Here is a 20,730-nt window from a genome sequence, read left to right as displayed (position 1 = left end):
ACTCACTTGTACGTGTGACAAAATTACATGTTCTTGTGATCTATTATCTTCTCTCTCTTTATCTATCAAATTTCTCTCCTCTTAATTGATCTATGAAGTTCTCATCCATTCCAAAGAATAAACTCGTCCATGTAATTATGGATCAGTCTTCTTGACGTCATCAATGACAATCACCAAAAATACGGTGAAACTCCTAGTCCATGTAAAAAAGCCACAAAATTCTGTTTGCTGAAGGGATTTTTCACTGTCTTTGGCCTCTAAACTAGTGAAGTCTGAAGATACAATACAACTAATATGAAAAAGCAAACACAAAACAAAACGAAATGTAAATCTGGCTGTTGGTTTAGTTAATGAATGCAAACTAGTGGAAATAAATACATATATATTCACTCATCTCATCTGTAGATTATATTCCCTATGTATAGGTAATGACAGATTTGTATATGTAGAGTTGCTTTGTGGTCGACTGTTGATGCAGACTCCAAGGTGACCCTCCATCTTCTTGATCCATTCACCATTGCCATTTTGAATAATTTTGAATTTAGGATACTTTTTTTGTGAAGCTTATAAATAGGTCTTTTTGAAGGCTTAAGCACATGCTCCTCCTTCTCTGTCCTTAATATCCCCTCAATGGCTACCACCAACAGCACTAGCGTGAGTTTGAAGCTTCTGATTGACACAACAAGCCACAAAGTTCTGTTTGCTGAAGCAAGCAGGGAAGTTGTTGATTTTCCTTTTCAGTTTTCTGTCTTTGCATGTTGCAACTGTTACTAGGCTCCTCTCAACTGATGGTATGGTTGGTTGCTTAGGCAACCTTTACCAGAGTGCCGAAAGTCTTAGTGTCAACTCATACTTGCCACTCAATCTTAAGGACACCCTGCTCAAACCCAAAACAACAATTTTTGCGGCCAATATCCTTCAATTGCCATTGCCGACCAACAATGACTCGAATCTTTCTAAATTGTTCTACATTTGTGTGAGGTGCAGTAACAGTATTTCTGAGAGCTATGGAATCCCTTGTCCACAGTGCAGATCATGTAACATTTCCACCCCGGTGTCTTATGTTTCTCCATCTGCTCCTACTGGAGCAACCTCCAGCAATATTAAGGCAGGCTATGTCAAGGGTGGTGTTATTTACATGATAATGGATAATTTGGATGTGAAGCCAATGACCACCGAATCAAGTGTTGCAGTGCTTCAAAAGTTCAATGTGAAAGGGATTGATGCTCTTCAAGTTAAGGAGGTTGATCTTGGCATGCAAGAGGTTTCATGTCCTATACATTTCTCTAACTCTTTATCAGTGGCTTGTTGATCTATTTAGAGTGCTAAATGTCTTACGTGTATGTCTCTCTCTTGTAGGGTTTGAAGTTGATGAAGGCATCGTTGGAGTCAAATACCGCTCTTACCAATGTCTTCCTTGGAAAGAAACCGGACAAACTTTTCAACTTTTGTCCTCTAGCGACATTGAGCTTTTGGGGTTTCATTTTGGTTTGTGGATTGGGATTTCTATTCTATTACTTCGGATCATGTAAACTTTGGTCCATTGATTCTATTGGTTTCATTCATTATATCTCAAGAAAACTCATCTGCCATCGCAACAATCATTCAGCTTTATCGTTGATCCAGAACAAATAAGGAAGCCAATTTTGTACTGATGGAGGTTGAAGAAAACTCATTTGCCATCGAAACAATCATTTCTCCCTAATTCAAATGAGTCTTCATATTTATGTCGATATTGCTTTCTGATACATAAATTCACATTGTAGCCAACCAAAGCCATCAAACGTTGTTCCATGCAGCTGGTTATTGATATTTTCCGGGGTTGGGCTTGGTGGAGTGAAGCATGAAGTTGCATGCTGCAACAGCCTCTGCAACTGTGAGATAAATCCATTCTTGACATGTTTTCTCAATCAACTCTGACTTGTTCATCTTCTTCATCACCTCGCTTCCCGGGTTCGCCAGTACAAGCTAAACTTGATAAATTGAAAGAGACTCTTGCAGATTTTTGAACCTGGAGCCCCCCTTCTGTCAACAAGCTTTTTGACCTCTTCAAACATGCTTATCCTACTTGTGTCTATGTTACCAACAGCTGCAAAATAAACCATAAAACAAATTAATTTCAGGGTAAAAAATGTCACATTAATTTTCTTTATATATATATATATATATATATGCACTATTTGTTTCCCTTAATTACCAGTCATATCCCCTGCAGATTTGATCCTATCTTCCACATCATTTATCCACCTTGTAATCCTGAAAACAAGTAAGACTTTGGGTCAACTTCCAAATTATTATTTTTAAATTTGATTATAACATGCAAGAGTGTGTTCAGGTTTAATTAATCAGCACCTTTTTCTTAAGTAGTTGGTATTTGCAAAGTAAATGGGAGCATCAATCTCAAGTAAGAGAATTCCAGGAACATTGCTTGCATTGGGATACTGCTCAACATTTCTGTAAACCATGGAATTCGGAAGGTTTCCTTGGACAAAAGTCCTTGGCCTTGCCACAAACAAAAGTACCCTGATCACAGATATTGCAACCTACACACAAGAAAGAAGAAATATTAGTTCTAATAAGTAATGTTAAGTTGATATGGTGTTATTGTCACACCATAATTTTTTACTGGTGTGACATATAGTCGTACGTACCGCTAAGACTAGGCTGATTTCAATGCTGTCAAAAAAAGACACCAATACAGGCACTCATGTAGACAACAAAGTCAAATGTGTCAACCTTCCAGAGGTGAATTGTGGCTTCATAGTCTACGAGGCCAAGCATGACGGCTATTATAATAGCAGACAGCACAACAAGGGCAGTGTAATGGAACAGAGGAGTGAAGAACAACAACGTGAACATAACCGTAATTGCCATGACAACGTTTGACATTGCCGTCTTGTATCCTGCATCATAGTTAACTGCTGATCTGGAAAACGGCCCTGAAAATTGATGAATTTTTTTCGCTGAATTAGCAACATGAAATGAATCTAATTAACCCTTTAATTTAATTATTATTAAATGTGTACGATGAGTGATTAACCTGTGGTGAGGTAACAAATATTGCAACCTACAAGCAAGAAAAAAGAAATATTAGTTCTACGTAAGAAGTGATGTCAAGTTGTTGATATGATGTTATTGTCACACACAATAATTTTTTACTGGTGTGACATATAGTCGTACATACCGCTAAGACTAGGCCGATTTCAACGCTGTCAAAAACGACACTGATACAGGCACTCATGCAGACAACAAAGTGAAACGTGTCAAACTTCCAGAGGTGAATTGCGGCTTCATAGTCTATGAGGCCGAGCATGGCGGCTATTATAATAGCAGACAGCACAACCAGGGCAGTGTAATGGAATAGAGGAGTGAGGAACAACAATGTGAACATAACCGCAATTGCCATGACAATGTTTGTCATTGCCGTCTTGCATCCTGCATTGTAGTTAACTGCTGATCTGGAAAACGGCCCTGAAAATTGATGAAAAAGTTTTGCTTAATTAGCAACATGAAATGAATCTAATTAAGATTAAACCCCTTAATTTAATTAGTATTAAATGTGTACGATGAGTGATTAACCTGTGGTGAGGTAGCAAGAAGTGCAAGAACCAGCAATGTTCATCATCCCAACGGCAATCATTTCTTTGTTCCCATCAATGTGGTATAGTCATCACCCCATTCATAGTCATCAAACGGAGGCCCAGTGGAAATATCCTTTCAAGTTCACTCCATTCTTCATTGCCCTGTTCATCCAGTACAAATACCTCAGATTATTTTCAATTCTATGTGGATCCTTCAGTGCAGCATCAAGTCCACGTTTATTATCCTTTGGCTCAGTAATTCCATTTTCAGTAATGTAGATTATCGGATTCCGATAATTTTTATTCATGAACTCCAGCAGTTTCTTCACACCTTGTGGATAAATAATGTAGAGGATCGAGTTTCCTTCAGCCTGAGGACCAATAGGATCTCCTTCTTCACACATTTCCAATTTCTTTTTGTGAAGCAATATATATCCTGTGGGACTATAGTTCCTCTGCAGCGTGGACAAATAGCTAGGGTTGTCTGAGACATACCAGCAACTGGTTGCACAACAGAACTGTTCGGCGGGCCTTTGGATCATCGGTGGTCAAAATCCGAAGGACATTAGCCCAAGCAGAAAGCGTCGTAGGTTTCAGCAAGGCCTCGTCCTGTTAGTAGCAGGTCGTAGTATGTGTCACTGAGATTTTCAATGCTCTTGTAAAGTTTGACTAAGCTTCCACCCGTGTCATCCTTGTTAGAGACGAGTTTAGTGGCAATGCCAAGAGGCAAAAGACAAGACTAAACATATTTTATCTTGTAGAAATTTCACACTCTCTGGAGGTGGTCAGAGATTTTTAGGTTGGGCCCAAGGCTATAATGTGTTTTTACACGTTTTGGTTTCTTTTGCTAACATTTTGTCCTCGTTGGGTTGTGCTCCTAACAGTGGGGGAAAAAAAAAAAACCGAAGATTCATTCTGCACATGTCCAAAAAGAGAGACAACAATTTCCATATCCATTACAAGACTTTAAACGGGGCGGCTTTCAGGCATAAGAGTACCGTGCCCACCAAGGATCATTTCTCAGTTGGTCAAATAATAATATATTTCAGAAAACACTCAAAAGTTAAACCACTTGGAGTTCGGCTTGCTCTTTATCAAAGTGCTTCCAACGGATTTCGAACCCTTGTCATTGAGGCACTAAGTAATTCGCCAGCTGAATGTGGCAGTTTAGGGTCATGTTGACAGACAAGACAACCCCAAAATTATAGAATTCGCAATTAAAACGCAAACAAGATGGGAAAAAAAAAACGAAGATTCATTCTGCATGTGTCCAAAAAGAGAGACAACAATTTCCATCTCCATTTGTTTGGCATAAAAGAAATACAAGACTTTAAACGGGGCGGCTTTCAAGCATAAACTGCCGTTTGGCTATGGTATTTTTGAAAATAATTAAAAATCGAGTATAGCCGGTCTGTTGTACTATTGAAAAAATCTAAGTATAGGTGAAAAAAATCGAATGTATCTGCAAATGCACATTCATTCAGAGTTAGTAAAATACGAAATGGGAAAAAATATGAATAAAATACGTACGTGTTTTATCTGGAATTTTTTTTTTTGCAAATTACAACTTAAATGTTCTACCATTATATTATTTTTTAATATAAATTATTTTTATTCAATATTATGTGTGTCTTATTGAAATTTTTGTAAACAAGATGTGTATTAATCATGAAAAATACTTACTTACTTGTATAATACGAATATTGTATGTTTGCTTTTTAAAAAACGTGAACTTTACTGAGTCTTTAAAACTTGTGCAGAACACGGATGTATTATTGAAAAATACATACGTACGTGTATAATACATTATTAAACGTGAAAGTGCTAAATTGTTTTTACGGGTGGAAAAAGAAAAAATCAAAAGTAGACAATAGAGACTCGGGTAATTGCATAATAGTAATAATGCTCTAAACTACTCTTATCGATAAATGAAAATGGGGAAAAAAATGTAAAAGAAAAAAAGGATTATATATAAAGAATATAGCCGTTCGGCTATACTATTCATTAAGCAAATTAAAACAAGAAAAACCCAGTAAAGCCGCTCGGCTATACTATTTTGAATAAAAGCCAGTATAGCTGTATTCGATTTGGATTCTCTAATATACTTCTCTTTAAAAACTTTCTAATTAATCACATGTTCTACCTTCTTTAACATTATAGATTTGGGATCCGTTTGGTTGCCAAGAAAAGTGACATTGGAAGTCACCAAAATCAGTACATTTTCAGATTCATATAATCTGGGAATTGCTCTGTTTTGATTTGAATTCTCTAATATACTATCTCTAAAATACTAGAAGATATGACTTTGCATTCATTTGCGATGTACTAAAATAAAATACAAAAACCTTTTCTTTCCCATTTTTGGTCAATATTATTGACAAGTGTCATGGAGGATGACTCCATGTAAAAATACAAGAAAAATGTATTTACCACAAATGTCTGTATAAAGTGCACAAAGTGACAATTTCCATCTTTATCGCTAGGCTCACTAGCAGTTCTTCATACTGGAAATTATTGTAAAGAATTTGACAAGTTGCATATGAGATATGACTCATCCTTCCTAATTGTTCAAGCTATATTTGTTCCAGTTCTTCTTTGTATGAGGGGAAGCTCACAATGCATACCGGTAGATCGCATCGGCCACACCATCTTCGTCGTTGCTGAGACCAACTACATTAGCCACAGCTTTTGTCTTCTCTGCTCCATTACTAAGAGCAATGCCTAAAGAAGCCAGCTCAAGCATCTCTATATCATTTTCTCCATCGCCAATAGCCATGATCTGAAAAAATAAGCCATGAGAATAGATCAGGAATAACATCAAATTTGGTGTACAACTAAGAAGGAACTATATAAAAGTCAATAACAGTAGCTTTATCATCCACTAACACGCTAAACTTGTGGATTTGGATGGTTAACATACTTTTTCCGATCTGTATTTATAAACCTCGTGCCGATCAAGAGGAGTTATATACCGTAACTCCCTTAAAACAGAAGAGCTAAAAACAACAACATGGAAGAATAACTCTGCTGGCCCATACCTCCTTTGGAGTGATTCCCAAATGACCAAGCAGCATGTTTACTCCACTGCCTTTTGAGGTTCCGGGGGGAACAATTTCAAGCATATCAGGCACAGTTTGAACAACTCTGGCACAATCTCCAGTTGCTTCTGACCAGTATGGCCTCAAAGCAGTAGTCACTCCCTCGGGAGTGTCCATGAAGACTAGTTTCTGTATATTTGATAAGGTGTGAGTCATTACATGAATCAAAAGCAGCAAAACTATAAGATATTAGTTCGATCATGTGTTAAAATGAATTGGAGAGGCTAAACAATGACCTTCTGATGAAAACCTTAATCTTACACAAGAATAACTGTTGTAAGAATCAAGAGAAATTCAGAGCAAAGTGTATGTTGAAGAAAAATGTGAACCTCCCAAAGTTACAACTAAGGAGCAAAACTGAGTGCAAAGTAACATACATAATTTCATAATGCATAAGACTTGAAATGGATTTGAATGAAAATAAAAAACAAACCAAAAGTCCGACAAGGAACTTCACAATGGATAATCTTATAAAAAGTTCACCGGCGCTTTTTTATTTATTTTTAGAGGGGGATGTGGTTGGGGAGGGTATTCTACCTCCTTGAGGACCATACCTGTATTCCAGCAGCAGCCACAAGATGCTCAACTGAAGGCATGATCTCCGCCTGTAAATACATTCCATGTAAATCGTATATAAAACAAGAGAAAAAGAAATCTCAGGCAATAACAGAATATTTATGATCATGATGAAATCTAATCTTTTGGCACCTTTTGCTCTTGATATACAGTATGCATGGAATCAACAAGTGGGTGATCAAATAGAGTTAAACAACGATCCTCGGTAAATGCAATAAAAGGAACCTCAGTCTCCAAAGAGTAAAGACATGCCTGCACATAAAAACCATATGGTCTTTTATTTTATTACAAACCAAAGAGCAATAAATTCTTGCACGCCTCACCAAGGTATTACCTCTCTGCATACATTTGCATCCAAATTCCTTCTAAAAATTTCCCGACCTTGCCTACCATAAACAAGCAATCCCTGGAATCAAGAAGAGGCAGACAATAAGGGCAATACATACTGCTATCAATCCGAGACAGAAACAAAAATAGTTCTAAGAGGGAGAAATAATATATGCAACAACCAATGAGCATTTTGTTTCTTAAAATCTTGACCAAGCATTATAGATGAGTCATTGGTTAAATACTTGGGAACCATGTAACTTTATTGACAGACAAAAAAACATGTAAATGTTTAAGAGAGAACAGGAATGGATACCGCACTTCCCTCTAGTGTCCTTATCAATCATACAACAGAAAGCACTACATGTAGATCATGGGTAGATACAAGTAAGGACTTTATTCCACAGTATATAACTAGAGCAAACTTGAAAATATTAAGATAACAGCTCTCTGGACAAAAGAGTAAGTATGCATCTAACAAGTGAAGGCAGTTTGATGTTCATCACATTTAACTTAGCAACAACCTTAAGATAAAATTTCAAAGGAGAAAAGATAGAACCTGCAAGAAAACCCCAGGAGAAAATTCTGAAACAATGCCATCTTCTCCAGCTAAATCAACTTCCTTAAAAATGCGCATCACAGCTGGACGAGCCTGTTCCAAAGAGCTGTCAACAATTAGAAGATTTTTTTAATCAACACTATTCCACAATAAAAAAAGGAAATCATGTAAGAAGTGATATTGAGCAACAATAGAAAACAAGAATAACACAAAGTTACTAATATACCATTAAAATAAGTAAACTTTATACTGGCCAAGAAGTATGAAATCACATTTTTGAATATAGTATCTCTTGATAATGAATAGCAACAAAGGTTCTTACTTTTCCGGTTGCTATCACTACTTTCACACCCCTTGATAAGGCCTCTTTCAGAGCCTTCACATTTGTTGAACTCAGTTGACTTTTGCTGTTGAGAAGGGTGCCTTTATATCAAGAAAAATAAACATAAATAACAATTGGTACAAGTTAAATAAACTACAATAAATGCGAGGGACAATATAAGCCCAAACTTACCATCCATATCACAGAAAACATATCTGAACTTTGGCTTATTATATTGAAGGCTGCCTTCTCTCTTACTGTCTTTTAACAACTCAGATGTAAGATTATCTAACCACAAAATTTAACCAAGAAAATTGCAGAGACAGAATTCAATGGAGAAATTATACAATTAACAAATTAAAATAAGGATGCAAAAGTGAAGCTGGAAAAATATAAAATTACCATCTAGTGTGTCCCCTTGGGTATGGGTTTCAGCATCATATACACTCTGAATTAACCCCTTTCCCTTCCACCCAAGACTCTTTAAGAGAAGATCTTCCTCCTTCTCCATTTCCACTTCAGCGTCTTCGCTAAGCTCATGATCAAATCCTAATAGATGTAACAAACCATGTACCTACAGGAGAGTTCAGTGATTAAATTAATCAAATTACACTAAGAAGTTTCTAATACGAGTTACTTAATAGGTGCAAATGACACATTCTATTGACTATGCCTTTTTGCTTCTTATGTTCCTGTGTAACATTATAGACAACAAATATTCCTCCCAGAGAACACTCATCTCTTCAAAATATATTAAACAGTAATAATCATATTCTAAAACCAACCATGAGAATGCGCATCTCGTCAAGGAGCGTGTGGCCTCTTTGCTCGGCTTGTCTTGCAGCTGTCTCAACAGAAATCACAATGTCACCCAACATAAGCTGCAAATCATACGAAATGCCAGTCAAGCATTTATCACAAAAAATACACCCTTTACCTATTATACAATAAACAAAAGATAGAAAAACGCAAATGAGCTAGTACAATGGGAAGCCTAAGATCAGGGACATGCTGGGACATGGAAAGAACATCAGTAGCATGGTCCTCCCCTCTCCATTCTTTATTAAGTTTTCGGATAAATTCGTCATTGCAAAGAAGCACGGAAAGCTCGCTGCTTTCATATCCACCAACATTGCTGACCGCATTATCCCTTGTTTTATACACCGAATCTTTCAGACCGTCAAACGCCAGTTTCATTGCTGCTGGAGCATCTACACGAATCAATTCCGCAATAGTCTGCAATTTTCAATCTCGTATTATATGAGAAACATTTATACAAACATGTGGCCATCATTCTAAGCTTGCACAGTACACAGATTACATACCGACATTTCAGGATTTTCAGGCAAAGCTTCTTCCATAGAAACACTGACACTGAGCTCCAGCTCCTTCTCCTTGCTCTTTGGGGCTCGCCGCCTCGCCTTTCTGAGGTCTCTCTGAGCAGCAAAGGCTCGTCCCCTTAGCAATGGTCTCGCACCCGCAGCACCTCTCAATTTCTCTCCGCACATCGCATGAAATCTCAGACCAAAAACCGGGGATTTTGAGGCCTCGAAACTGTGCGTTCCGGGAGGGAAGATTAGGTGCTGAGCGGATGAGTTGGACATGAGGGCGGCGCGTGGAAAGTAACGCGCCATTTGAGTGGCGGAGAAGGGAGAGGAGGGTAGGTGGAGGAGGAGGAGCATGTAGGCCGCCGGATCTCTTAAGGAAAATGTGAATGCTTTGCTTTGATTGGTTGGTTGGTTGCTTCGCGCTTTGGGAGTAACAAACGCACAGTGACAGTGACGTTACGGGCTAAAAATAAATTGTTTTGTTTTAAAAAACTTTTTATTTATAAAGTGAAAATAAGTCCAAATTCGGGGGAGTTTTATGTAATTATACAAATGGAAAAAAGCTAAACTGTATGTAATAACGTGCGCAGGGTCTTTAATTTAATCAAGTCCGCATCAGATCCGAATTCGAACATAGACCAACCCCAACTAACCCTCTCTCTCTCTCTCTCTCTCTATACTCTGTCCCTTCTTCTCTCTCAAAATCCTCATCTCACTCTCTTCTCGATCTTTGACTCTTCTTCTTTTTTCCCTCCATTTCTGTCTCTCCCTGGCTTTCATTGCCCAATTCAGATCTCTCCCTCTCTCACTTCCTTGTCTGATTGCTTTAGAGCTTATTAGGTTTCCGATTCTTCTCCGTCGACAAATTAGGGTTTTGATTATTTCAGCTTCTCCAAAGAGTGCTTTTGCAGCAACTGACACTCTCAACTTGAATTGCCTTCTGATCCCATTTTTCAAATATTTTGCTAAAATTAGGTTTCATCTTAGTCGATCTTTCCTAGGATATATTTTTCTTAAAAAAAAAGAAAGATTAGTTTTGAATATTTTCCCATTTTTGGTTAGGCTGTATTTTGGTTTGGGATTTCGGGTGCTGAAATGGCGGGTTCTGAGGGTCCAAACGCTTCTTCCCCGACTCAACAGCTGCCAAAGAAGTACGACACCACGATCTTTCTTTCCGGGCCCACCCAGTCCGATCTTCAACGAAATGCCGAACTCGAAAAGGTGCACACACACATATTTACATATAAAGTGGTTAATTTTGGTTAGGTTTGATTTGCAAGTTGATGACTTTATTTGTTTACTATTAATTTTGGTAGTTCTTGATTGATTCGGGGCTTTATGAGAGCACAGACGAAGCTGAAAAGAGAGTAGAGGTTCTTGGCCGCATTGATCGGGTATATAATTCTCTGTTCTAGTGTCGACTTTGAGAAGAATCAGTTATATCCACCCTTATAGTTATCATTTTTGCAAATTTTGGGAAATGCGGCATTTTATCGCAGTTGGTGGGTGGTTTAAGGCATAAATTTCAGTCATTGAGTTCTTTTTGGCTCTAATTTATTGAACCATCGATGCTTCATTTACAGGCAACCCCATTGATTTGAAGTCTTGCATTTTGCTTCCATTGGATGCAGCTTATGTTTAATGAAGTAATTAATGGTTATACTTTAAATTTTACTGTAGATTGTGAAAGACTGGGTGAAGCAATTGACAAGCCAAAGAGGCTACACAGATCAGATGGTGGAGGATGCAAATGCTGTCATTTTTACTTTTGGGTCATATTGTCTCGGGGTAAATATAAGTTCCCAACGATTTCTTCTAATTGATGTTATTCATATTTGGGTGTGGAGTACAATTTCATCATTAGGAGTTTCACAAACAGATTTGGGTTATGAGCCACAACGGTATGCTATCTATTTTTGGTGATTTTTTGTGCCATTCTAAAATTTGTCAAGCAAGGATCCATGCTTCATAATGAAGAAACTGGTACATGGCCAAAATGCAAAGGACCATTGCTAATGTTAAAATCTACCGGAAGTCTTTTATAATGAGATATTATTTGGATCTCATTCAATGAAAGGTCATTACCAGTGGATGTGAACATGTATAATATCTGCGGATTGATCTATGCTTCAGTCTGTGAGAACAGTTAGTTCTAATCTTACTGTACAACTTGATGCTGTTTTGAGTATAACCAACTGTAGTTTTATAAAGGATTAGATGTTAATGTGAAGCCCTAGATTTTTTTCTTGCTTTGGTTATTTGGTCCAACTACTGAGTGAGAGACTATTTATGCCACTTGTTGCCCACTTTTCATGTTTTGTTTCTTTCTACGATAACCATTCTTTATGTGTTTGATGTAGCAACAAATTTATTATTTTGACAGGTTCATGGGCCTGGAGCTGACATAGACACTTTGTGTGTTGGGCCATCGTATGTGAATCGAGAGGTGATGTTTATATCTTTATCCGTATATAGAACCAGTTCTTGTTTAATGCATCCGGTCTGATTTATTACCCACTGCTCTACCTCACATTTGACTCTTTCTCCAGGAAGATTTTTTTATTATTTTGCATGATATGCTGGCTGAAATGGAAGAGGTTACTGAACTTCAACCAGTTCCTGATGCTCATGTACCCGTCATGAAATTCAAGCTCCGGGGAATATCAATAGATCTTTTGTATGCAAGCGTATCTCTTTTGGTTGTTCCAGAGGTGGGTTCAGAATTCACCTTCTTAAAATCTTTTGCTCTTTGTTCCATTTATAACCATGCGACCATAAGAAGGACTATTTCCAAGCCCCTGCAAACAGTATCTTGCTATTCCTCACTTGTTTGGTCATCTGGGCCATCTCATGCTTTGGTACTAATAGTGGTGTTTACGACATTGATGTGGTGTTGGAACATACTGTCCACAGGATCTGGACATCTCACATGAATCTGTGCTATTTGATGTCGATGAGCAAACTGTTCGAAGTCTGAATGGCTGCAGGGTTGCAGATCAAATTCTTAAACTTGTCCCCAATGTTGAGGTTGATCATAACTTATCCCTTACCTGGTTTATTTCTATTTTGAATTGACTCAACCTTTGACACTCTATGTAACTGTAGCATTTCCGCACAACACTCAGATGTTTGAAGTTTTGGGCTAAAAGGCGTGGTGTTTATTCAAATGTAAGGGCAGTGGTCTAAGTTCTCAGAATCTTCATTGGTATTAACTCTTTAGTTTTACACTTATGCAATGGACCGTTCCTTTTTTCTATTGTGTGTAGGTTACTGGATTCCTGGGCGGTGTAAATTGGGCTATTTTAGTCGCTCGAATATGTCAGCTTTATCCCAATGCAATTCCTAGCATGTTGGTTTCTAGATTTTTCAGAGTATACACTCAGTGGCGTTGGCCAAATCCAGTAACTTTATGTTCAATTGAAGAGAATGAACTTGGTTTCCCTACATGGGATCCTCGTAAAAACCCTCGTGACCGCTTTCATCACATGCCAATAATAACTCCTGCGTATCCTTGCATGAACTCTAGTTACAATGTCTCAATAAGTACTCTACGAGTTATGACAGAGCAGTTCCACCATGGTAATAGGATATGTGAGGTGAGTGCATGAATTGAGTTTTTTATTCCATTAAGGGCTATGTTTCATCACTGATGTCCTTTCCCCTTTGGTTTATTGTAGGAGATTGAGCTGAACAAGACCCAGTGGAGCGCTCTCTTTGAACCTTATCTTTTTTTTGAGACATACAAAAATTATCTGCAGGTGGACATAGTTGCAGCTGATTCTGATGATTTGCTGGCGTGGAAGGGGTGGGTGGAATCCCGGTTTAGACAGCTTACCCTGAAGGTAAAGTTTTTCGTTTTGGTAAATTTTTATTTTGGTAAATCTTTACAGAGTATACGGCCTATTGAGTTTTGTTCACATTTATGGGATCTCTGATAGTTGAGCCTGTTTAGACAATTAGTCAAGATGGAGGAGATTATAGTATTGTTCCTATTAATGGTTTGCATGTGCCTTCCTGCAGATAGAGCGAGACACGAATGGGATGCTGCAGTGCCATCCGTATCCAAAGGAATATGTAGACACATCCAAGCCATGCCCACATTGTGCTTTCTTTATGGGTTTGCAGAGGAAAGAGGGAGTGAGAGGTCAAGAAGGTCAGCAATTTGATATACGTGGAACAGTTGATGAGTTCAGGCAAGAAATAAACCTGTATATGTTCTGGAAACCTGGGATGGACATATATGTTTGTCATGTTCGCCGGAAGCAGCTTCCTCCCTTTGTTTTCCCTGATGGGTATAAACGTCCTCGACCTTTGAGGCATCCAAGCCAGCAGGATGAAAGAAATGATGAAGATGCTTTGGGATCCAGTTCTGGGTCTGCTGAGCGACATATCAAGAGGAAAATTGATCCTAAAACAGAGGATGTCTTGCCAATCAAACGAGTGAAGCAGACCACTATTAGTCCTCCACGTACGGAGTCTGTATCCCCATCAAAAAATGTAGGTAGATCTGGTGGAACACCTGATATCAGCTTCAGTAATGGCAATAGATTAGAGTGTCGGGCAACTGGAGATGCAGATAAGAATTCTGATGTTGGATTGCCTGTTAGACAGTTGGAGAGTGAAAAGGATAGCGTGGGAGACATGCAGGTGGTTGAAGATGTTATGCATGAATCAATCACTAGAAATGAGTGCACATCAATGCTTGTTTCTGAATTCCCAAGAGTCAGAAATGAGGTAAAGCCTTCACAGGAGGGTTGTGCGGTAAAGCCATCTGACCAGTTGGAGAAACCTCTTTCCTGGAATGAATTGGTAGTTCCATGTGCAGTATCTTTCTCAGAGTCCAAGGAAACATTAGCCTAATTGAGGACAGAGCAGGAAATGTGGCATTGGTTGACATGTAGAATGTGGAGACCAACTGTACTAGGAGACTTCTGAATTGGACAGCGAATGCTATTGGAGTCAACCAAGAACTAGTCAAACCATGTAGTCATGGGAGTGGAGCATGCTGAATTTGTGTCGGGATCAACTTCCAGCACTCAGAACCTCAATTGTGAGCGAGTTTCTTTTGAAAACTGTGGATTCGAATTTGTACCGGATTGAAGTGAGAAATCTGACATTTCTGGAGGAAATAGTGAGAGAAGGGGATATTTGCAGGATGATGCACTTCTGGTAGAACCAGAGTTGCTTTTGGAAAATGGCTCTATAAATGCAAATGGGAGATATCAAAATGCCTTGTCAGAAGAATTTGAGGTTTTGAACATAAACTCTCTTGTGCATGCTGGTTTGCATACCTGTTTCTTTCTGTTTTCGATTTATTTTATTTTTATTTTTCTACACTTTCTTATAATAACAAAAACTTAGGTACTTCATATCCCTTCCTCTGTCTTTCACTATTTTTTGGGTCAGCAACTTCTTTTTTTGCCGGTCCACTTTTTCTATTGTAATAGTGTAATCTTTGGTTCTGTGCTGCTCCTTCTCATGCTGGTATTTTATTTATATAAAAAATTTGTGAGACATTGGTGAGGTTAATATTGTTAGATCTTCCGTGATTATTTGATAACGTTAAGTTTTTTATCTTCTTTTTTTGCACAGACAATGTATTAACTGGTGCATATTGTGGTGGCAGGTCCTGCACCACTATACGTGCTTTTTACCAGCAACTGTGCTTAAAACCTTACTAGTTTTGTGTACCCTTCATGTTTATCTCGTCCCTCTTCTCCAATACATTTTGGGAACCTGACAAGTCTTCTGAACCTGGATTTTGTGTTGTATAGCCAACTTTTGCAATCTGGATTGCTGTCATTTTGGACGATGGAGCTAGGACAGAATCTATGCATTGGCCAACAGTAAGGCAAGTGTTTGAAACTCATGATGATTTTTAAGCAAATCATTATATCTTTATACTGGCCTGTTTGTTTCTGGCTCTTTTGTAACAGGTTGAGTGTGAGGTCAATTACCTTTTCGAGGTGAGTTGTTGAAGGTGGAGTCTCACTTCTGTAAGGGAAAGAACCAGCACAATGGTAAGCGCCATATTAACTTGCTGGCTTTCATTAGGGTTTCCAGGTGTGGGTGTGTGTTATGTCTTGCGAAGTGCTGGGGAAAGCTTTAGCCATGCAAACTACTCTGCATAGCTTGGTGCTTTAGCGTATGGTCTTGGGCTTCAATGTGGCTGGGCTTATGGTCTTGGGGCTTCACTGTGGCTGTAAAAATGTAAGCATTATAATTTCATGGAAGTATGCTGGTCCTTTGTAGTCTCCAAGGATCCTGTTATTTGAGCTGTTGCTACTTTTCGTTGTGGGTGTGGGAAGTTCCGTATCTCTGAATGGAAGTCACTTTAACCAGGCCAAAGAGTAGAGTTCAAGAATTGAGCAGGCGTCTTCTTTCTTGTTTTGGTTCTGTATAGCCCTCATCAAACTTTTATGGTTTGTAAATTCACCATTGTAAATACAGTTTTTTAATCAATACATTTTTGCCATCTCTCTCTCTCTCTCTCGTGCAAACAGATTTGTATATCCGTGTTGGTAGAGAGATTCTCATACTCCAAACTCTGATAAAGGCAGGCTGCCTTAAGCCGTAGATAATTCATGAATAAGGTGGCAACAAAAGTTCATTTTGATCAGAATATTTTGGCATGCGAAGAAACATCGACTGTAAAAATTGAGACTAAAAAGCAACGACAAAACTGTATACAATACTTCCCGTATGGTCTGACAGAGCTGATAGTCTAAAAAGCCCTTTGTAACTACAAAAGTGTATGCAATACTTCCCGTATGGTCTTACGGAGCTGCATCTTCAAAAATAGTCAATACCTATGTGCAAGCTATACTGATCTTTAAACGAGTCTTAAGTTCGAGGATGGCTAACCCAGTCTCATAATGTGAAGAATATCTTACGTGTAATTGGTTATACAAGCATGTATATATTTCTCTTATTATATTGCGTAACTAGCCACGTGCGTGATAAGAGAGAGAACACATGGCCCTATACAACCAGTGATAGGAAAATTCTCCATTAAAGGGGTGTCAAAAGCCAGCCCTACCAGTGGTTTGGCGGCATATGACTAACATGAGATTTCTTGAGTACATCACACACTGTAAACTAAGCTATCGTCCACCTTTTTACTGCGTTTGTAACTGGAAAGGTAGGTGGCACTGCTAAGGAGGGGAGAAACATCAAAGTCACTTCCCATCTTTTTCACTTCAAAGCCTTCTGAGGGACCATACCCACGAAGAATGTGCAGAACTTCCTTCATGGAAGGCCGAGTTGAAGGTAATGTACTAGTGCAAATGAGCCCTAGTTTCAGCACAGTGGCCATCTCTTCCAAGTAGCATGGTTTCGTTATCTCCTCATCAAGCATATCGGTGATGGTCTTTCCTTCACTATATACCCGCCATGCCCATTCTGCTAGGCTCGTATGTTCATCCCCACTGTTGGGTTCTCTCCCGGTTGTTAGTTCTAAGAGCACAACACCAAAGCTGTAAACGTCGATCTTTTCGTTGATTTTCGTTGTGTAAGCGTACTCTGCAATGCAAGTATCATACAATGTCAAAGTGATATCTGGAAAAATTGAATGAAAACAAACCAATTTAAGAGATTATAGGGAGTGCAATGGAATATATGGAAGCTCCTACCTGGTGCCATGTAGCCAAAGGAGCCTGCAATAGCAGACATTGTGAGATCTCCATCCTTTGCCAAAATCTTGGCCAACCCAAAATCTGCTATACGAGCCTTGAATTCAGAATCCAACAAGATATTGCTGGACTTCACATCTCTATGAATTATTGGTGGAGAGCAGTCATGGTGCATGTAGCACAAGCCTTGAGCAGCCCCTATTGCAATCTGCAGCCTGGTTGGCCAGTCCAAAACAACATGGTGAACCACTCCCATGCCTGATGCTAACCTTCTCTTCTTTCCATGTAGCCACTTATCCAGGCTCTGCTTCACCATGTATTCGTATACAAGAAGCTTCGAATTCTCGCTGGAAATGCAGCACAGCAACTTAACAATGTTCGAATGCCGGATTGTGCCCAGTATCTCAACCTCAGCAATGAATTCTTTCTCGAGCCTCTCATCCAATTTGCTGGTATTCCAAATCCTTTTCACAGCCACGAATTCACCCGGGCAGTTAGTACTAACCTGATAAACTTTCCCCGACCCTCCACTTCCAATGAGATTGTTATCTGTCAAATTGGCCAACACAATGAACTCTGTAAAATCCAATCTGTGGTGGAATGAGGTGAGCTTCCATGTTGCCAAGTCTTGACCGCGCTTTCTCCTCTGGTAGTCTCTGACTATAAAAAAGGTCAATAAAACAGTAACTAGAGACACAGCAATAGAAAGCACTAAAATCATGGCAAGGACTTCAGAGGACAGCTTGTGAGAGTCACTGATGTTGGTGTAACATCTGGGAAGATTTAGAATTGGGGTACCCGCGCATAGATTGGAATTATTCAAGAAACTGTCTTCATATGCACGGTTAGCAAACACATCTGGGATTTTCCCAGAAAGCTTGTTGGAAGACAAGTTGAGGGAATTGAGCCTCAAGTGGCCAAACTCAGCTGGGATTTCACCTGAGAATTGGTTTCCTGACAAGTCCAAGTAAAGCAGGTCGGGCAAAGAACCAATAGCTGCTGGAATGTGGCCTGAAAGCTCATTTCTTGAGAGATTCAAAGTATCCAGGGACCCCCATGAGATGATCCGCGATGGTAATTCCCCTGAAAGTCGATTGCCATCGAGTAACAGAGTATTTAGCTGAGAAAGGCTGGTCAACTCTATTGGGATTTTCCCAGAAAACAAATTCCCACTAGCCTTAAAAACAACCAAACTTTCCCAAGAAGAGACTTGAAATGGGATTTCACCAGAAAATCTGTTGTTGCTAATTTCCAGCCTAGATAGATTCAAAGCCAGATTGCTGCTGGGAAGCTGACCAGAAAACAAATTGTTACTCAACATCAAACTGGACAGATTTAGTCCAGTCCAAAGTCCCTGAGGTACCTCACCCGAAAAATGGTTGTTGTAGACCTGAAGTGTCCGCAAAGAACCACAATTTCCAAGCCCTTTAGGCAACTCTCCACTGAGATTGTTAGAGAATGCAATAGCTCCTTGCAAAAGGCCACTGCTGCATAGATGTTCCGGTAGTGAACCACTCAGCTGATTCTCCGAGACCTCAAATGCTTCGAGCTCGGAGTGAAGGCCTAGTTCCGGTGGCAAAGTCCCATTCAACTGGTTCATAAAAACCCGAAAGTTCTTCAGCTCCGGAATTAAGCCTAAACTCTCTGGTATCCCACCCGTTAATTGATTCGAAAACAGGTTCAGAATAGTCAGATTCTTCAACTTGCCAAAATCTTGTGGGATCAAACCACTCAAATTGTTCATAGAGAGATCAATTTGAACCAAATTCAAAGCCTCCACAGTACTTGGTATCTCCCCTGACAATTTATTATGAAAAAGAAACAACTCGCTCAAATTCTTCAACAAAAACAACCCACCAGGAATTTTTCCTTCCAAATTGTTTCTTGCAAGATCCAATGTCTCGAGGCTCAGAAGACCAGAAAAACTTTCTGGAATCTCACCAATCAAATTCGTCTGCTTCATCCATAAACGCTTGAGCTTCTTCAACTTTCCAAAGTCTGCTGGGATTTGGGCAGGCACCAAATTTCCATTAAAAGGCATGTCAAATATCTCGAGATTCGACAGGTTCCCAATCTCACTCGGAACACTGCCGTTGAAAAAGTTTTGATAAAGCCGGAGGGTCTGTAGCTCCGGCAACCGGCCAATTTCCGCCGGAATATCGCCGGAGAAGTTGTTCCCGCCAAGGTCCAAGTATCGGAGAGACGACATCCTGTCGATGTCGTTTGGAATTCGGCCCACAAAGTAGTTTTGTGAGAGGTCGAGGACTTGGAGCTTCGAGCAGTTATAGAGAGAGTCGGGGAACTCGCCTGGAATGAAATTCCATGCGAGGTCGAGCTCAGCGAGGCTCGACAGGTAGCAAACGGTCTCTGGAATTTTATCCGTGATGTTCTTTTGGCTGAGGAAAAGTCCGGTGACCGCGCCGTTGGTGCAGTTGACTTCTGGCCAATCGCACGGTGAGGATGAGGAGTTCCAGGAATGGATGGACGGCGGATTGCCCCATTGGTCTTTGAGCTTGAGGAGGATCGACTGCTCGGTGGATTGTGAAATTACTTGGAAGGGCAGGGAGATGAGGATGCATAGGAGGAGAAGGGAGGATGGGATGCTGGAGAGTGATTGGTGTGTTTTCGACATTTGATGTGGTTGAGTTCGTTGCTCCGGTTCTGTGTTTTTACCGGGAAAAAGCTGGAGAAGTAACGGCTGGCAATTCAAACTTGGTTGGTTTGGGCCATGACGTTATATGCGTTTCAGCGGGTTAAAATGACCCCAACGTTTCACTAAATTACAACTTATGCCACTGAAAGTGAGATGGCAAATGGCATGGAGTTTCATTTTGACACGGATCAACGAGAGATAATGATAATTTATTTAGGGAGAAATACAATAAACATTTGTTACTTTTAAAAACCAATAGTAAATCAAAATCTAGGGATGGTGATCCTTATCTCGTTAGATTTACAACCTAATACTTCAATGTTTAGTTGAACTAAAGTGGCTGTTTAAATAGCTTGTGCATTTCTCTGTGTTAATGGGGCTTCTTCTAGAAGCGGAGTCTTTCTTGTTACACTGTGCCCTCTTCTTAAGGAAAATATCCAATTAGCCATCAATCAATGAGGGGCCTGTTTGTGTATAGGATGACGTTTTCCATTCAAGCCTTTAATTTAGTGAAGTAGAAAAATAATATTCAAATAATGTCTGCGTTCAGTTAACTTAGAAGTCAAATTAGTACATGTGCCATGGAAGATAATGGCAGGTGAGCAGAAATTTCATAGTTGGTTTGTGTCTCTATTAAATCACGATGGTTTGGTCA

General features: G+C 39.3%; 3 protein-coding genes and 1 pseudogene across 9 annotated transcripts; 1 reads left to right on the top strand and 3 right to left on the bottom strand.

Moving 5' to 3' along the window:
* Nucleotides 1-1,803: 1,803 nt before the first annotated feature.
* Nucleotides 1,804-3,985, bottom strand: LOC148919590 (sulfate transporter 3.1-like; annotated as a pseudogene).
* A 1,922-nt stretch (nucleotides 3,986-5,907) lies between these two features.
* LOC103320255 (endoribonuclease YBEY, chloroplastic-like) lies at nucleotides 5,908-10,228 on the bottom strand. 2 transcript variants are annotated; one of them, XM_008221903.3, is made up of 12 exons: nucleotides 9,789-10,228; nucleotides 9,448-9,699; nucleotides 9,249-9,344; nucleotides 8,866-9,037; nucleotides 8,656-8,751; nucleotides 8,464-8,564; nucleotides 8,142-8,234; nucleotides 7,590-7,661; nucleotides 7,388-7,507; nucleotides 7,234-7,284; nucleotides 6,620-6,808; nucleotides 5,908-6,360 (listed from the first exon to the last, which is right to left on the bottom strand). In XM_008221903.3, the coding sequence occupies exons 1-12, from the start codon at nucleotides 10,143-10,145 to the stop codon at nucleotides 6,193-6,195; spliced, it is 1,767 nt and encodes a 588-aa protein (XP_008220125.2). In that variant the 5' UTR covers nucleotides 10,146-10,228; the 3' UTR covers nucleotides 5,908-6,192. The 2 variants fall into 2 exon arrangements, with proteins under 2 accessions (XP_008220125.2, XP_008220126.2); XM_008221904.3 differs by having other exon boundaries at nucleotides 8,656-8,724; nucleotides 9,789-10,226.
* A 165-nt stretch (nucleotides 10,229-10,393) lies between these two features.
* On the top strand, nucleotides 10,394-16,272 carry PAPS2 (poly(A) polymerase 2). 6 transcript variants are annotated; one of them, XM_089045612.1, is made up of 12 exons: nucleotides 10,394-11,012; nucleotides 11,108-11,185; nucleotides 11,472-11,579; nucleotides 12,175-12,237; nucleotides 12,341-12,502; nucleotides 12,705-12,818; nucleotides 12,897-12,959; nucleotides 13,058-13,387; nucleotides 13,469-13,633; nucleotides 13,812-15,041; nucleotides 15,418-15,642; nucleotides 15,728-16,272. In XM_089045612.1, exons 1-10 carry the CDS (start codon nucleotides 10,887-10,889, stop codon nucleotides 14,649-14,651), a joined length of 2,049 nt encoding a protein of 682 aa, XP_088901738.1. In that variant the 5' UTR covers nucleotides 10,394-10,886; the 3' UTR covers nucleotides 14,652-15,041; nucleotides 15,418-15,642; nucleotides 15,728-16,272. The 6 variants fall into 6 exon arrangements, with proteins under 6 accessions (XP_088901738.1, XP_016647619.2, XP_008220122.2 ...); XM_008221900.2 differs by having other exon boundaries at nucleotides 10,414-11,012; nucleotides 15,566-15,642; XM_089045614.1 differs by having other exon boundaries at nucleotides 10,421-11,012; nucleotides 12,345-12,502; nucleotides 15,566-15,642.
* A 501-nt stretch (nucleotides 16,273-16,773) lies between these two features.
* On the bottom strand, nucleotides 16,774-20,146 carry LOC103320253 (kinase family with leucine-rich repeat domain-containing protein). Its single transcript, XM_008221898.3, has 2 exons — nucleotides 17,423-20,146; nucleotides 16,774-17,312 (listed from the first exon to the last, which is right to left on the bottom strand). The coding sequence occupies exons 1-2, from the start codon at nucleotides 20,052-20,054 to the stop codon at nucleotides 16,876-16,878; spliced, it is 3,069 nt and encodes a 1,022-aa protein (XP_008220120.2). The 5' UTR covers nucleotides 20,055-20,146; the 3' UTR covers nucleotides 16,774-16,875.
* Nucleotides 20,147-20,730: the final 584 nt, after the last annotated feature.

The sequence above is a fragment of the Prunus mume genome, linkage group LG2, assembly GCF_029339155.1.
Source record: "Prunus mume cultivar Tortuosa linkage group LG2, ASM2933915v1, whole genome shotgun sequence".
Lineage (NCBI taxonomy): Eukaryota > Viridiplantae > Streptophyta > Magnoliopsida > Rosales > Rosaceae > Prunus > Prunus mume.
The sequence above is the reverse complement of the archived record's forward strand: the minus strand, read 5'-3'. Positions and strand labels throughout refer to the sequence as shown.

Excerpts from the sequence above, each read along its gene's own strand:
- PAPS2 (XM_089045612.1), top strand. The coding sequence starts at position 10,887 with ATGGCGGGTTCTGAGGGTCCAAACGCTTCTTCCCCGACTCAACAGCTG. Across the intron at positions 11,013-11,107 it reads GAAATGCCGAACTCGAAAAG|TTCTTGATTGATTCGGGGCT; the intron begins GTGCACACACAC and ends TAATTTTGGTAG. Across the intron at positions 12,819-12,896 it reads AACTTGTCCCCAATGTTGAG|CATTTCCGCACAACACTCAG; the intron begins GTTGATCATAAC and ends ATGTAACTGTAG.
- LOC103320253 (XM_008221898.3), bottom strand. The coding sequence starts at position 20,054 with ATGTCGAAAACACACCAATCACTCTCCAGCATCCCATCCTCCCTTCTC. Across the intron at positions 17,313-17,422 it reads CTTTGGCTACATGGCACCAG|AGTACGCTTACACAACGAAA; the intron begins GTAGGAGCTTCC and ends CTTGCATTGCAG.
- LOC103320255 (XM_008221903.3), bottom strand. The coding sequence starts at position 10,145 with ATGCTCCTCCTCCTCCACCTACCCTCCTCTCCCTTCTCCGCCACTCAA. Across the intron at positions 9,700-9,788 it reads CTGAAAATCCTGAAATGTCG|ACTATTGCGGAATTGATTCG; the intron begins GTATGTAATCTG and ends TGAAAATTGCAG. Across the intron at positions 6,361-6,619 it reads TGGGAATCACTCCAAAGGAG|ATCATGGCTATTGGCGATGG; the intron begins GTATGGGCCAGC and ends TTATTTTTTCAG.